Here is an 18,266-nt window from a genome sequence, read left to right on the forward strand (position 1 = left end):
AACAGATGGTAGGTCACCTTAAAAGCACAGGTGGAGCTACTATAAATACACATGTTTTATTTTTGACCTTTCCAAATGCAAATTCTTGAGTATTTACAAAGGTGAAAGTTATACATACATAGAAAATATAAAAATGGTACATACAAATTCATTTTCTGATTATTGGAAAGCAAAATATATCTAACCCCATGTCCTTATGTCACTGCTTAACTCCATTTTCTGTTTAAAAATGAGCAGTTAGGGTGTCTCCATACAAATCTTTAATCATGGGAAAAGGATAATTTGGAATCTTTTCCTATTTTTGTGGAGCAGCCATGGCTTAAAAAATGAAAATAAGCTGTGGAAAAAAGAGGGGGGCTGGAAATAAACAGCCACTGCATATTAAACAAAATGCCACATGGCAGCACAAATTTGTTTGCCTCCATTTTTAACAATTTTTCTTTCTAAAATATATCACATATAATCATATTAATACTATTTAAACAATTTATATTTATGTGGCAGAAGAATTTAAGTTGATTGCTTAATTATAAGCAGAAAAAAATTTGAAATTTGTTCATGAGGCCACCGGCTCCACAAATTGCTCCTTAAAATATTGAGCAGTGGCTGCTAGCCAAAATAAGCAAAGCAGCCACATGGGGACATGCCCTAATTGTAATAGAAAACAAGCTTCCGCCTTTGAAAATGATGTCAATGTAATTCTTATGAATCTTGTGAAGACTGTTGTATAGTAGTTTTTGACATAATTTTAAGTGAATTCTATTTACCGTTATTTACATGCTTTGAAGACAACCACATGATTGTTTCTATGTTCTAGCTACTACATTATCTGTAAGAACTCAAGATCAATAAATGTAGATTGTGAATAAGGCTAAAAGCAAGTGTATAGTTACTATTGTGTGTTGAATTGTATTCTTAATCTTTTTGGTATAAAATGTAAATTGTTTTTGATAATTTGGTTATAAAGTTCAATTTTTATGTGAATTCTGATTTTTGATATGTTTCATTTTTTTTATTTTGTCTTGCTTTGTTCTGGATGATGGATCATGAAGTTTGATAAGAAACGTCAAAAAATTAAATTTGAACAGTTGATACAAAAACTATGCACAAGCAGCATAATAGTTATTCGAGGCCACAAATTTAGAAATTTAATTGCAACATAATAATCAATTTCATAACAATTATTGTCTATAAGCTTTAGAGCAGTATAGTTTTCACCTTTGGACATCATCTTACTCAAAACTTTCCCTGTATTATTTTGTCTAAGTTTTTTGTACTTCAATTTTAAAAATGAAGTTGATTTATGAATTTGTATGTAGAGATAATTGAAAACAAAATCACAAGAATTTCAATCTACAGCGTAATAAGTCAATCTAAAGATATTAGAAAATTGGATCTCTATTTACAATAAAGTGCATACATCTTATTGATTGTCGTTTTTTCACCAATATTTTTACCATTCAATAGATTTGAGGCTTTGATCACGAATGCATTCTTCATATACAAACTGTTGTAAAGATTGTGCTATCTAATAGTACAGCCATACTAAAATGATATGTGCAACTTATATGATCATTTTATGTTTATGAATTTTCCAAGTAACATGACACATATCTAAAGATATGACCATCATAAAAAAATACTTGACAAGAAAGGGTACCATCCATATCCGAGAATTACTATAAGACCTAACCATATAGGCCTCCAAGCTTAATTGGATGTGGCCTTGACTTACCTAGACCAACAACAAAATTCAAAACAAATCCTACTAGGATACCATACTTTACATCTAAGTTTTTAATATGAAACATAGCAACGAGTTTAAAACCTATAAAATGCTTGGCATTACTACTTTGTCTCTCATCTAGGAATTGCAAGTAAAAGCCACCAACCAATACAAGTTAATTGCAAACTCTTAATAGAATTGGTTAAAATTATATGCTCTAGCGCAAGATCATGGAGCTTTCATTATTGAAAGCAAATCAACAAAATTATCAAAAAGGAATTGCAATTAAAATTCTAACAATCATGGGCTATTAAGTTTACAATAATAATTCTTCTTTTTTAGTTATGTCATGTTTTCTTTTATGAAATTATGGAAAAATTAAATAATTACATTTAAGTTGTTGAAAAGTAATTTTAAATTTCTACAATTTATAGTAATTTGTATGTATGATTTTTTTTAATCAACTATGTTAGTTTTGGTTTTGCATCAATGTTTGGGATCACACTTTATGATCCATCATTAGAATGAAGAGCTAGAAGAGAAAAATGATAGATTGCACACCATGACAAAATAAAAAGAGAAGGAGAGGGGGCACAAGGCTACACACAATTACAAGCATGAGACAACAATTGAGAATTAAAAACTCAAAAAACATGAATAATCTAAAATGACTCTAAATATATTTAATTTGAAGGTTTGATTGTTTAGATAAGAAATTATTTATGAAAAAATATACATATAGCAATATAGTTAAAGAATAAAAAGGAGAAAAGACATAATAATCTCAATAATTAAATAAAGTAAGAAAAAAAATTAAAAAAAGGATTAATATTTATTATTTTTTAATATTACTTTCTCAAAAGATTACAAAAACATATGAAAAACATTAAAATGATCATATATAATAAAAATTCTATATATTTTTAAAAGAATAAAATAAAATAAAAATATAAACCCTTTATGTATTACAAATATAAACGTAGATTTTATGAAATGAAAGGATAAGACTATAAATGAAAGAAAACTAGGTAAATAAATAAAACTATATCTTTATGAAATATTTCACATATATAAATAGGATGTCAAATTAGATGAGAATACAGAAAAATAAATAAATAACACACAATATTAGATTATTTTATAGATCTAAATCTATGTTTATTAAGAGATATAAAAAAGTATAGATTTAGATATATAATTGATCTAATGTGTTGTTGGAATATTTATAAGTCTAAATCTTTGCTTAAATAAATATGTGTGGGGGCATATACATATAAATATATGTATATATAAACATACAAATATGCATATGCAAAAAATATAGATTTAGAAATATAAAAATAGATTTAAAAATAAAGATTGAGAACAAAAATAAACTAATAAATGTCTAAACAAAAGCAAAGATAAAAAGAACATAACAAAAACTTCATAAAATAAAAACTTATTAAATAATAGAATTATTTAAATATCTAATTTTTTGCTTATATGAATAAACATTTGATTTAAATATATAAATAATCAATGTATTAGATTATATATAAGGCTAACTCTATGCTTAATAATATATAGATTTAAAAATATGTAATTACATACATATAGAACAACATAGGAAAATATAAACAAAGAAATAAATACACACTCTTTATATATAAAATTGTTAAATTATATATAAATTCTTATATAAAAGGAGTGGGTGATGGGTGTGCGGAGAAGAAAGAACGAAAGATAATGCAATTGGCTGAGAAGGAAGTAACCAAATAATGCATGAGGGAGAAAGGGGAAATAACAAGGAAGACTAAACAAGGGAGAGGGAAAAAAAAGGCAAGAGGTCAAGACAAAGAAAAGAGAGAGGGATTGGAGAGAAAAACATGAGGGGTTGGAGCAACCAATGAGATGAGTGAAAGATAATAATGAGGAAGAATGAAAGAAAATAATGAGGAAGAATGAGGAAAATGATAAAAAAGAAAAGGGAGGAAACAATGAAAGTTAGGAAGAATAGAAAGCTAGGCAAGGGAAAGGGATGGGATAAAGGGGATAAAAGGGAAAGCTAGGAAAGGGAAAGGGGTGGCACAAAAGGAATAGAAGGGATATCTAAGAGGGGGTGGCAGGCTAGGGGTTTCTAAGGTTAGATAAAAGATGTTGCCAAGAAAAAATCAGGTTTCACCATTTATCATGATTGAAGTTGGAAGGCTGATTATTAATTTATGTGACTTTCTTGAACTTTCTTTCGAAGTTGTCCTCCACCAAACACCACATTTGTCTTGAAAAACACTCAAAACGAAGTGTTGTTCAAGTTTCCATAACATTAATTGAATACTTTTGTAGTTTTATTATTCTGTTACATTAAAACCAACATCAATTGCAGACTTTGTTAGCTTCACATTAAGGTAAAAAATTAAGTTTTTCAGTATTGCATGTTTTTTTTTAATATCATCATTTATCAATATCTATTATAAGTTTATCAAATGATCTCTTGAAGTTGCCAATTATTTGACAAAATGTTCTAGTGAAATTAATACATGATAAGTTTGTGAATTTGTCCATAATTATCATTTATAGTACGATAGTTCTGGATCTTTAATTCAAAAATATTGAATGCTACAATATTCCTTCAACTATTTGATGAAATGTCTATGTTCTTAAGATGGAAAAATTGCAAAGTTTGTTGAAACTTTTTGGGTAGAGACATTGCAATGGTATTAGAGCCTCAATTCCTTGAACTTGCTGGGTAGTCAATTTTGCTTACATGTCAGTTTGGAAATGAGCCATTGATGCAAAAATATATTTCATATACATCCAAGTGAAGGAAATTGCATTCATTGAATGTCAGTTTCCACAATTGCATATTGATTTCAACAAATTGCATGATGGTGGTATCAGTGGTTATAGCATTCAGCAGTTCAAAAGTTTCAAATTTGTTGGGAAATCTATTATTAGTGCTCAGTTTGCTACATATTGATTATGATTTGTTTTAACAACTCGAACTTGTTGGCTTAGAATTAGATAAAATCCACGTTACCTGAGGATGCATTCTCAGTTTTTTTCCCAAGCATCCCCGTCTCAAGGACGTCTCGGGGATAGGGGACTCCTAGGGGACGCCCCCATAAATTCCACATATAGACAATGAATTCTATAAACAATTTGACTGACTCTCAATTTAACACAAATTTGTCATAAGAACTCTGCTAATTCGTATATGTTAAGGTTATATAATGTATATGTGCATGTTATATCCATGTTTTCATATGAATATGTTGTCGTCCCCTAACTATCCCCAAAATCGACAAAAAAAAATCAGTCCTGAAACAGTCCTCGTCCCTAAAACTTAGGGTAACATAGGATAAAACTAAAGAATATAAGTTCTTTATATACGTACTGTTTTGGATGGTTTGAGATGGTGAATAGGATAGAAACAATTATTTTTTCTCTCTGTGTATTGCTCTGAAAAACAATATGGTATCCTGAAGAAAGGAAGCATAGGTTCAAGAAGTAACCACTAAAGTATCAACAAAAGGAAATCAAAGCAAAGTCTTGTGATGTCACTTTACTCTTTGAAAGACTGCCACTGTGTGGAAGGAAAAAACGCAGCAAATCTGTTGCCTCTCTTCGTTCATCAAGATCGGCCATTTGTAAAGCAATTTTATTTTTCGATTGTGAGATCTGAGGCAGAGTGATCAAGACTGCCCAGCAGATCTCAAGCAAATCATTGTTTATGAGACTCCTTTGACTGCTTGAAGTGACAGACTGCATCAGCCCAACTAGGCCATTTAATGTCTAGAGAGGAGCAAGTATATTATCAAAATGCTTACATGTCATTGATGCTTTAGTCACAATGAGAGATTGACGATTTTGTATTGAAATCAGATTGCTTACAGAACCAAGGAATTAAACCTAGGCGCCTTAGTTCGTTGAAGATTTTTTGTTCTTGTGCTTCTATTAGCTTTCTCGTATCATGTGAAGATATCGGCAGTAGACTCTACGTGGGGTTTGTTGTTTGTTCTCCTGCAGCATAATTCGTCAGGTTATCACAGTAATCTATTTTCTTTCTGGACAATCTGGCCATTATTGAAGATATAATAGACCCATAAACAACCACCTCATATTTCTCATTGTTCTCTTATATTTTTGAATAAACGAGAGGTGAAATCAAAATTAAGATAAAGTTCGATAGGTGATAGGTTTAGGGGAGAGGGATCAATGGTGAGGGTTAATTTCATCAATATGTAGTCATCATTTAGAATATCGTAGTTTTTTAGATTTACATTTAAGTATCTACAATTAAGTTTTAAGGATAGGTAATTAATTATTAAAATTTTAAATTATAATTAAAGAGGGAGAAGAAGTAGTATTGTTGGTTTTATAGAATCAATTGTTCATAATGTCAATGTGTTAAAAAGTTTTATTGTGATTTGCAATGCATAGTGTGCCTGTTAACCTGTATATCTATATTTGAGTTTGCTTCCTAATTAGAATATTTTGTATCATTCATTGTTATCATAATTTCTAGTAGATGCGAACTATTACTAGTATGGAAGACTAGGATGTGCACCAATATAACATTTTTTAAAAATGAGATATTACTTGGAGGCAACAATTATTATTAAATAGCTAAATATATATTGTTTTAAATTTAGGAAAAAATAATACAATGTCTATGTCTAGAAGACAAAGTATTTAACATTTAAAAAGTTAAACATTTTAAAGCATAAAAATAAGAATATCAAACAAATGTAAAGATTAATTATATAATTATTTGAAAGTTAACATCATGAGATAAATAATAGAGGCCTAAACCACAGTCTGTTTGACACAAGAAGTAAGACCACCATTGTTTTAAAAGATGATATAAGAGTTTTGAAAGATCTTTCCGCATAAGAAAAAATCCAATATAAAGTAGCCATTGTAGCTAACTTCGTGTATTCTAAGCTCTCAAACAATAGATTGGATTTTGTCGACCTTTTTTTTACTATCTTCATATGTGACTTAAGAGTTTAAAGCTATTGCTTCATCTTTTGGGTAGTTACAAAGAATGTGGGATGATTCATTATGTGCACAAATATCTAAAAGCGATCATATACCTAGTTAAAGATACCATACCACAATAACTGTGCACTACAACCACCTCAAAAATTTAAACATTTAATTCAATACATTTTCCTCTAATAACCAATACATTTTCTTTTAATAACTGCTTTTACAATTACAAATGCTCCAATACCGATTTTCTATAGGTACCAATAAAGTTGCACAACTCCTCTAATTAAATATTAAAATTTTAACTCCTTGGAGTACAAGTGGGTGGCTATTGTTACATGTGAAATATATTAATAAGCTTTTAATTATATTTTTTTGACTGTTTTTGAGTTAGTAATTAAGGAGTTGGGTGAACAAGGAGTAGACACTTATTGAAACATATGCGCCTTCTACTATCTAAGAAACATATATAAAAGATTTATCATTTTTAAAGATATACTTTCAAAACAAGAAACTTCATTTAAAATCTCTAAAAATTTGGAGACATTCACATATGTCTTTAAGTAAGGACCATACAAATATATGTTTTAAATATGAGAGACAAGTAATAAGGATCAGAGTACAAGTCATGAGAGACGAGCAATAAGGATCAGAGTACAAGTCATGAGAGACAAGTAGTAAGGATCGGCGTACAAACCTTTAGGTAATCATCATTATTATGCAATTAACTTTTAGCTTTCTGCTTGCACCCTTGGGCTTCTTTTAGTGGTTGAAGTTGATTTGATGCCATTACTACTAACAGAACTGGAAGAATAGTCTTTTCTTTGTTGGGACCCTACATCTACCAATGGCCCTAAACTCTATTTGTACACCAAAGTTGGTCTATTGGTGGAAAATTTGTACCCTTGAAAGGCAGGTCATTTGTACTCCTGAAAGAGAGGTCACAAGTTCAAATCCTAAAGGGAGAAAGGTATGTACGCATCGTTTGTAGCACAGTTAGATGCCTCGCAAGGAGTACGAGGTAGTCTCATATTCCTATAAGTCATATGTAGACCCCAAAACAAATCGTCCAGTATCGTAGACTATAAAAAAATCCATTTCCATTTCCATTCCTAAACTATATTTGATAGTTTGACTTATGAACTTTCCTTCACAAGGTTTTTCTTTAATATGTCAATGAAATTTATGATTTCTTCAATTGCTTCTTGCCAATCCATTTTAGTCAAAACATCTTTGACCAAACCTTTGGGACTATCATTATTTATCCTTTGACATAATTATTTCCAATTCATAGCATCTTTTCTAGCATACATGTGTATCTATTTTTAGGGTCATCAACATTGTTATTTCCAATTCATAGCATATTTTCTAGCATGCATGTGTATCTATTTTTGAGGTCACCAACATTGTTATATCGAATTCATAGCATCTTTTCTAGCATGCATATGTATCTATTTTGGGGTCACCAACATTGTTAGAATATTTTGTTGTGCGTTAACCTTTTAGCTTGTACCCTTCTACTTCTCTTAAAAGATTGGGATCAATTTTTGCTTCCTCTTGCTACTTTGCTTTGTCGTGCTTCAAGTCTCATTGATCTACAGTAGTCATTTGTGGATGTTGATGCTGTCCTAAGAAATCAACTGATCTCTAATCTTAAGGATTTCTATCGAAATTTAAAGTAATGTCTATTTAGCACTAACGATACTCAAGTTCTACCACCTTGTGTGCACTAAAATATTGTATTTCCTCTTGCATCTTCTTAAATATATTGAGGAATTCATGTGCACTGCATGAGGGAACAGTCAGCTTTCTAAGGGAAAGATAGCTTATAAACAATTAGGTGTTTCAAGCAAAGCTGGAATCTACTGCGCATTAGATGTCAAATTTCACTCAAACATTTAACTCAGCTCTGAAATCTGAAACCAAAAAGAAGAAAAATATTAAAAGGAATGGATTTTAAAACTTCTATCATTCAACATTTAGAAATTTGTACATGAATACAAAACTTGTCACTCTATTTGAGAACAAATATATTTCTACGATAACTCAGAGAAAGAAAAAATGATAACCTACCTGTCAGTGTGACTAATGTGATTCCTTATTGCTGAACAGAGCTTTGCACTAACAGTGACAAACATTTGGCGGAGACAACTCGCATTATGATACTCTTGTTGCAAATCGTTTCTCCCAGATGTACTTTCTACATCAGTCTGCTTCTCCGACGAGATACCACGAATAGCAAGATTCAATTGCTGTTCGTTCTTAAGAAGTTTGGTTGTAAGTACAGTTGTTTTGCCCGTACCAGAGCGCCCAAGAATAAATGAACTTCTTGGAAACCTGATTATTCGTGATTCTTCATCATTTACCTCAAACTGAAGGCCAATCTCTGATCCATCTGTGGCTGTTAGCAATTGATTTGCAATGCCAGAAGTCAGAGAATAGAACTTCATCAGCAATAAACTTTCTTCGACCCTGGCATGCTCGAGTGAAACGGTTTCCTTATCGAAACTTTCCCAACGTGGAGTCTCAAGCATTTCTGATTTCTGTAGACGCTTATACCAAACAAACTCAGGATCATCCTTCCATCGCCGTGGGAGTACCGTTTTTCCATCCCTAGAACAAGATAGTCTTCAGATAAGCAGACGAAAATAAATAAAACAAATATTATCAATAAGTTCATATTACCTTACCCTTCTTTTCTTATGGTGGTAAGGAGAAGCTACAGGCATGCCATTCTCTTAACTTTATTTAGAATAATACTTAAAAACGTGAATAACACAATGCATATTTCCATTTCAATAAAATGAATCTTGGAACTAGCATATTTTTTAAAGGGTTATCAGATAAACCAAGAATAGGTTAACGGGACTGAAAACTCAAAACTAACAACAGAAAACAAAGAAAAAAAAGCAAGAAAACAATGAAATAGACGAAGTGAGGGTAAATTCAACATGGTAAACCAGAAACAAATATCTGTGCAGGGAACCCAAGAAAATATTGTTTTAATTAATCTTATTTCTTCAATAGACACCATCCAAAAAACTATATACTGAATCATCCTAAAACCAATATAAAAATAAAATTACACAGAAATCATAAAGATTTATTGACAAACCAAAGCTAAACAAGAAAATAAAAACTTACTTGTCCAAAAACTTTGCTTTGCACCGGTCAATGTACTCTGGAGTATATGTTGTGAAAACATTTTCTAAGCGTTGTCTAAGGTTAGGAAGTTCTTCAAGGCGAAGAACATTCCATATTTTTAATATTTGAAATACTTGCTCTCCTCGTTCAACATCTGTTGTCCACACTAAGTGTAATCCTGAAGTTACATATTCATTTATAAGACTTTTCTGAGCAGAACCAGCATGTTTCCTAGCTTGTCGCCAGCCATTGGCTAATTTCAGTAATGTGTTGATTATTTGCTGTCGCACATCTAAACCCTTCAGCTTGGTAAATGAGTCTTTAAACTCGCTGCTGAATGTAACCTGACAAAATACAAATGAAAGAAATTCAATTTTGACAGAATGCACACATTCAAGTAAAACAATCCTGAAAAATGTATCCCCAAGTCATAAAAGGGACTGAATTGAGAAAATAAATTATCATAGGAAGAAACAAAGGGAAAGAAGAGTACTACAAGTACAACTATGCAATTCAATTGTTGGAATTATAATTAAAACAGTATCGTTTACCAATTCATCAAGCAAGCAATAAATTGAACTCTGAGTTTATCATAGCCACTTAGGTGTTATGTCCATCGGATGCATTCAGCTTCCATGGAAGTCTCTCTTCCCAAGTCACAGGAAATGTCATGCAGCATGATGCAAAAAACGTAGATATAACTTGTAAATTGAAAAACAGTTTATTTTCATTATGCAAATGTATTGCACTCCCTTGCAAATTAATCTACAATGAAATAAGGAATTTGACACACAAAAACATCGTCTATCATGATGTATATAACATGTTAATCAAACATAGATTAGTTTACAAATTCAAAAGTAAAACCATATTTTGGCTTCAAAAGTTTCATCTTTCAAAGGCATTTGCCTGTTATTTCCAAACAAGCAGAAAACTCTTATAGCTGTTGTTACTATTCTCAACAGAAGTAGTCCAAAACTTTCCATTGGCTCTAGAATTTCACTTATATTCTTTCAAATGCAATCTATCTCCAAAAGAACAAGAGAGTCGTTGTTGATCTTGTTTCCCAACTTTGTCCAAACATACGTTACTATTTTCACAATAATCCGTAACTCAGATATTTTCTTTAAGAATTTTGGAATACCCGCTCTTTTTTATCACGTGCCATTAATTTTTCCAAGTACTCCATAGGCATGCATTTTAGAAGAATTTGTTTTCTTTTATTCTACAACAGATTGCATTTTCATTGAGCACTCCATGGCACACAATGAATAGGGCAACATCACAAGCATTCATACATCTTCAAGTTATTTCATGGTGTTTGTTTGTTTTACTCTAAGCAAGTAGGCCAGCCACCTCTTTCTCTCCCCAAATTTAAACTATTGACCAAAGATTTATTCCTCCAAAACAATTGCATAACTTTGAAAGAATTGAACAAGTCCAACATTAACAGTTGGAATGTGTACATTATTTATAAACATTTATGCAGCAGAGTTCACAATGAATTTAGTTATTTTGTTTACAAAGAACATGTTTGCATGGGATTGTGCATGAGAATTTTTTTTTGATTTAAAAAGGCTTGGTTGGATTAAGGGTAATTAGGCTGGGGTCCCATGGAAGGGGGCTTCTTAGCCGGAGCTGCTGAGATTTTTTAAGAATATTTAAAAGCTGCCGGTCCCATGAATTTGTAATGCAGTTCAGCTTAAAAGTTTAAGCTGCAAATTTTAAGGAAGCTGGTGGTCTCATGAAGATAATACTTTTGTCTACTATAGCGTGCAGTGATAAAAATCATTATAAAAAAACGTTTTCTCTCCAAAATTATTTATTAATGAAAATCTAAACTTGGATGTTTGACAAATGGCAGTTAACATCCCTAAGCTGGTGGGAAGATTTCTAGCCCCACCCCATTTTCACCCACTTAAATATGCAAGCCTAAAAAATAGGAGCTTCTATTTTCTAGAAAAAGATTCCAAATAATCCCATACCACATTTCTTTTTCTTCATGGGACCTCCTCTTCCTAAAAAATAGAAGCTTAAGCCCTTCCATGGAACTGCACCCTAATAAATATTATGTAATGTCCCCATTTTTGTGCCATCCTTCGCATCAATGTTCTTCAACGATTAGCCTATCTAATTGGTCTCTATAGGTAACTGAGTTGATTTGGAGGCCATTCAGGGTTCTCAGGGTTCTTCAGCTAGCACTTCAGGTGTCATATTCTTTTGTTCTCCTTTCTAGTGCATTGAGATATTTGAGATTCACCTTTCACAGATCATTCGTGCTCTATTTACATTTACTCACTATATTTAGTTAGTCACATGGCCATTGGGCTGGACCTTAAGTAAACAAGGATAAATGAGGGTGGAATTTCACCTCCCATGCGGATTTTGATCAAGGAAATTAGGAATTCCAATTTTCATAAGGATAATTGATGATAATAATCCCAATTTTAGGCTCAAAACAAGGACTAACAAATTGAAGATTCCAATTCCTCATAGGAAATTCGATTTTCAAAGGGATTTTGATTCCAAAAATTCCCAATTTTGAGCCAAAATACTAGTGTAAATTCCCCTTGCATCCGGATTTTCCACTCATTTAAGCGCAATAGGGCTAAAATCCCAATGGGAATTCCCCCTTGTATCTAGATTTTCCACTCATTTTGATAAAAATTCACCCCCCCAAAAAAAGGAATATTAGGGTGGAAATCCATGTCGCATGCAGTTTTTGAGTGATTCCTCAATTTAAATTTGCGCTTTGAAGGGAAAAATGACCTCCACAAGGATTTGAGTAATTTTATTTCAAGAATTCCAAGTTTTTGATCATAAATAAGGACAAAGTTGCAATTTTAGATAAGGAATTTTAAAAAATGAGGATTTTCTTGAATGGATTTTCATTTGAAAACAAGAAAAATTGATCCCAATGGAGATTCGATCCTCATGTGGAATAATGAAAGAAAATCCAAGAATTTAAGGAATCATTGGTCAAAATCCAGATTTTTAAGGACAATAAGATGAGTGATTGATAACTTGTCCAAAAATAAGGATTCCAAAAAATTTGAATTCAAGGATTTGGAAATCAACTTAAATCTTCAATTTGGATTAAGAATATTGCTCCAAGTTTAAGAAAACAATCAAGAATTATTCAAGGATTTGAAATAAAATCATCAAAAATAGATTCCATGAAATCTCATAAACAATCTTCCAATTCGCAAAATTTCACCTTCTCAATTGAAATCCATTAATTAGGAATTCCATGACAAAATTCTCATTATACATCATAAACTAGGGAATCTCCAAAAAAATTTCCAACCACAAATCTTGAATTCCACTCTCAAATGAGGATTTTTACTTGGATTTCCAAAATTCGAACCAGCACTTAGCATTTTTCAGAATGCACCAAACTTGACAATATTTGTCTCGACAAAATTTTCCACTGGCTGACAAGACATGTCCCTCTCATAAGAAAAAGGCTAAAACTGTCGCCAAGCTAAGACAACTAAAGTAAAACACTAAGCTAACCAACAAAAAAGAGGGGTCCCCATTTGCAATGGGGAAATGTGTGAATATGTCACAAGAAGCGCTAGGGTTTAGACCCTTATTTTCAGACATTTTAATAATTTGGTGATCAAAACATTTTATAGTAATTTTTTGCATAGGGGCGACTGGTTTGGGGAATTTTTGGAAGCATTTGGTGAAGGTCCAGGTTTATATCAGATGGAAAATAATTTATAAAATTCTTTATGCATATAGGTAATTGGTATTTGTGAAGAGAGAAAATGAAATCATCATTTTAGTCCAAGCGCACCTAGGATTTGAAGGCATAATTGATTTATGGGAGCGACTTCCAGCTTCTTTTCAAGTGTTCATTTCTGATTTGAAATTATCACCTACAACTGTACCTCTTCCACCTGAAGTGCCACCTTCTACCTTGACGGATTGTTCATAAGGCATCTTGTTGTGTTATGACATCATTCGTATCATCTAGGTATGTTTGTATTTCATTTGGAATCAATATAGATTACATTATTGAAGAAAATATCTTGCCGTTTGTTGACGTGTATTTTGTACACTATCAAACACAAAATAAAATACCTAAAGGTACCTTATCCTCTCTTGAGTAAAGCCTCTAAATGCTGAAGATATCGCGAAAAGGATCAATCAAGGTGACTTCAAGGTTCTTTTCTGTAGGATCTCTACGTGTGGATAAGCTCTCTGTGGTATGATGTGATTTGCTGGAATCACAAGGGGACTTACACTTGGATGACCTGAACGTCTGATTTGCTGGAATCACAAGTCCTACTAACTAACTGGAAGACAAACAAATGGCAAAAGATGCAAGGTTCAAGAAGTCTACTCTACCACCTAGAATGCGAGAAGATGGATGAATGACTAGGTGGATTCCTACTGGGCTGGGTCTCACCTTCAGGCTGAACAATTCAACACCAACTCAATGCGATCTTCTAAGGGATGTTTCCAATATGTTCAAATCGTACACCATCTGACAATGATCACCATTCAAGATAATGCATGAACAATGGACGTGTAACGACTTATGATTAAGCTCATTTGTTCCAGTTGACCACGCAAGGCGCACTTACCATCAGCAAGAGGCTAGTGGTTTGGATTAGATGGATTCCACACAGGTGCATTCAACAATTTCCTTCATTCGATCTAATCATCTACCATCTAGAATTGAAGATTCAACAAGAAACCATGCATATTGCAAGAAACGACACACTTCACCATTACTTCAATGAAAATGGAGTTTGTTTACAATCAATGGCAACAATTTCTTGCCTTGTCCTCCTATTCTACTCTAATTGCTATTCTATCAACTGACTAATCACCTTCTAACTACTCTCTATTCACTAACTCCTTTCTAACTCCTTTACAAAATGAAGAATCGGGGTTTTTATAGTGCCCACAATACAATTCGATGGCTAAGATCAATTTGAGATCAATGGCCAGGATTCAACAATGAAAACCCTAATTAGGGTTTGTTACAACCATTACATAACATTTAATGCTTGACCAATGATAAAATTGTATTAATTGGACACATGTCCTCTCTAGAAAATTCGACCAATGGATAGCTGGGGTAGGTACATCGAAGTTTGTGCCACCTTCCATGAGTTAGGTACATTGAATCTGGACATGCTGAGGTGGACCACACTGACTGGAGAAGTGATGACTAGGATGCCAACTCGTCTGACACTTGGTTGATGCCAATTTGATGTTGCTGAGAAGCTAGCTTTAATTAACTCTTCTAAAACTATCTGCTTCTTCAACGAACCCTTGCTCTGACTTCTTTTTTCTTTGATGTGCAAGACGATTGATGTACCTCGCCTTGGAATGCTGGATTGGAAGAAGTTATTCCTGATGATGCTTGACCGAAGAAGGTCGTCCTTGTCGATGCTAGACTGGAGGAGGTCGCTCTTGTCCTTGCTTGATCTTCTTTGATGAGAACCTGCCGACTTGTAGATCCTCCGGACTTTGGAGTCGCCATCTTGATACCTATACAACATTTCAAAATTAGTAATATATCTTAAAGTCTAGGAATTAAACCTAAAAGGAAGATTTAAAATTTTAATTAGGAAACCTCATGATAAATCTTGAGTTATCATTTCCTAATTAACCATGCAATACTTAGATTTTTCCAAAACAAATGTCCAAAAATCAAACCTTAAACAAGGGTGTCAAGATGATTTTGCCATACCTCCTCTTGAGTATTAAACTCTAAGAAATGATGCAAAAATAGATGAATTTTGCTAGGCAAAGTGTAGATCAAAGCCTTCTCCTGAATGAATTGCGTCTCCTCTAGCTTTTGAAAAGATAAAACTCCACCTCCTTCTAGTCTTCAACACTTGAAAGAAATTCGCTCCAAGTACACCAGATTTCGCACCTCCTTCTAGCTTCCCAAATTTGCACTTAAGGCAATGATTGAATGATTTGAAATGTGAAAAAAACTCCTCCAATATATAGAGCGCTCACCTTGATTCCCTCCAAGGCCGACTTGCCAAAAGGGAAATGAAAATGAAATAAAATCCCCCTCAAAAGAAGGCCGACTTGCTTGTAAAAGCAAATAAATTTATTTGAGCGCTCACCTTCATTTAAAATTTGAAAATTAATTTTAATGCCTCCAAAGTGGATTTTTGATTATTTCAAGGCCTAAAAATTATTTTATTAAATTAAAATGCCTTTAATTTAATGCGAATTTGATTTAGCCCTTCCAAAGGCCTCAAAGTTAGCAACTTGGTGAATTTTAAGGAATATCAATGCTCAATAATGTAAAAATGAAGGATATCACCAATTTCGACCTGGACCTTCAGTGAAGGTCAGGAGCGATTTTTCAATCTTGCTCTTAATCCTTCATCTTTTGGATTCCAAATTGCTTCCAAGACATAAAATATCATCTCTTCTTCCTATCCACACAAGATCTGGTCTCAATTCCTCAAACAAAGGAGAGGATCCTGAAAAATCGCTATGGGCCCTCTCCGAGGGTCAGGAGCGACTTTTTGATTTTAGGCTTGATTCTTCATCATTTTTCATTGAAACTTCATTCGTCATTAAGCAACATCCTTCCTTTATCTACTCCATCCAAATTCGCTTTGTTGTTGCAAGGTAAAATGAGGATTTTCAATAATTTCGCTCTGGGCCCTCTCTGAGGGTCAGGAGCGATTTTTCGCTGTGGGCCCTCTTTGAGGGTCAGGAGCGATTTTTTATTTTTTGTCAAAAATCATCAAGTTTCAAAGGCAAAACAATATTCATCATGTTTTTGGAGGTCTCTTCTCCTTATCCTAACCTTGCCTTAGCACCATTTTGAAGAAAACATGTATTTTTTGAAAATCTCGCTGTGGACCTTCAGTGAGGGTCAGGAGCGACTTTTGGGTTTTAGGCAAATTCCTTTATCTTTTAATCTTCAAATCACATTACGTTCTCCTCCTGTCCAAGCAAGATTTTGTCTCAATTCTTCAAACAAAGGAGAGAAAACTGGAAAATCGCTATGGGCCCTCTCTGAGGGTTCGGAGCGATTTTTGTAATTGCCTTCATAATTTTGATTCTCAACGATTTCTTTTCACTTCAAGGCTTTTCAAACATCGTTTCGAACCCATGCCTAACCTTAGCTTTCTTCAAACTTGGATGAAAAGTTCCCATATTAGGTTTCTCGCTGTGGGCCCTCTCTGAGGGTCAGGAGCGATTTTTCGCTGTGGGCCTTCTCTGAGGGTCAAGAGCGATTTTTGAATTTTAGGTTGATTTCATCTTGTGTTGATCCTCCAAATTATATTCAACGAATAGAACATGTTTTCCTTCATCCCTTCCAATCATAAAACATACTTTGATCTTGCAAGAATAATGCATTTTTGAAAATCTCGCTCTGGACCCTTTCTGAGGGTCAGGAGCGATTTTTGCTACCTGGACCAAAATGCTTCACTTTTCATCTCAAAATCACTTTGCCAAGGAAGATGTCATCTTGTTCTTTGCTATGAATAAAAATTCATGTCCAAGAAAGGTCCAAAAATGTGCACACAAAGAAAATCGCTCTGGACCCTCTCTGAGGGTCAGGAGCGATTTTACCTTTCCTGGGCAAAACTCCTTCAATTTATCATCTTTGATCAAGTCTGGATACTTCATTATGCTCATTCTATCCCTCACCATGCCTTTGACATCTTAAGTCAACCAAATAAGGCTAGCAATGACCCTTATAAGATTTCTCGCTGTGGGCCCTCTCTGAGGCTCGGGAGCGATTTTTTTGTTTTCAACAAGGTCCTTCATCATTTCTAGCCAGAACATCTTCAGGTTTGTGGAGAAAGTCGTTCATTTCCCTTTCATGCTCAAAACTTAGTCCTTTTCCATTGCAAAATGAAGTAAATCAAAATCTCGCCCTGGGCCCTCTCTGAGGGTCAGGAGCGATTTTTCGCTGTGGACCTTCTCTGAGGGTCAGGAGCGAAATTTGACCTTTTGAACTCTCTGTCAGGATAATTTTATGGAATATAACATTTAAGTATAAGTGATACTTTAAGTTATATTCCATATATACTTTCAGGATGTTTCAGAGTGGTTTCAGACCTCCAGGAGTTATATTGCAAAATCTAGTTTTTGGAGGGTTTTCAATTTCCAAAGTCAAATTTCAGGATCAGGACATTCCAGACTTAGCCAAATTTCAGGATCAGGACATTCTAGACTTAGCCAAATTTCAGGATCAGGACATCACTCCAGCAGGACCTGCTATCCAGGTGATCCCCTTGGCGACACTCAAAATGCAAAGGCTAACAGACAAAACCCTAAAAGACCTAGAAAACAAACCCTAGAAAGCAAAAAGCAGGGGGGGTCCCCATTTGCAATGGGGTGATGTGTGAAATGGTCACAACACCGTTGTAACTATATCAGACCTCTATCAGATCCGATATCATTGTACCTTCAATTA

At 33.4% G+C, this 18,266-nt stretch overlaps 1 protein-coding gene across 1 annotated transcript in view; it reads right to left on the minus strand.

Moving 5' to 3' along the window:
• Positions 1 to 18,266, minus strand: part of LOC131045892 (uncharacterized) — a 152,599-nt gene that overhangs the window by 62,820 nt on the left and 71,513 nt on the right. The window contains exons 7-8 of the mRNA XM_057979557.2: positions 9,845 to 10,188; positions 8,774 to 9,313 (exon numbers count right to left, since the gene is read on the minus strand). Coding sequence (XP_057835540.2) covers positions 8,774 to 9,313; positions 9,845 to 10,188 — 884 coding nt within the window. The remainder of the gene's footprint in view (positions 1 to 8,773; positions 9,314 to 9,844; positions 10,189 to 18,266) is intronic.

Source organism: Cryptomeria japonica, chromosome 7, assembly GCF_030272615.1.
Source record: "Cryptomeria japonica chromosome 7, Sugi_1.0, whole genome shotgun sequence".
NCBI classification, from domain to species: domain Eukaryota; kingdom Viridiplantae; phylum Streptophyta; class Pinopsida; order Cupressales; family Cupressaceae; genus Cryptomeria; species Cryptomeria japonica.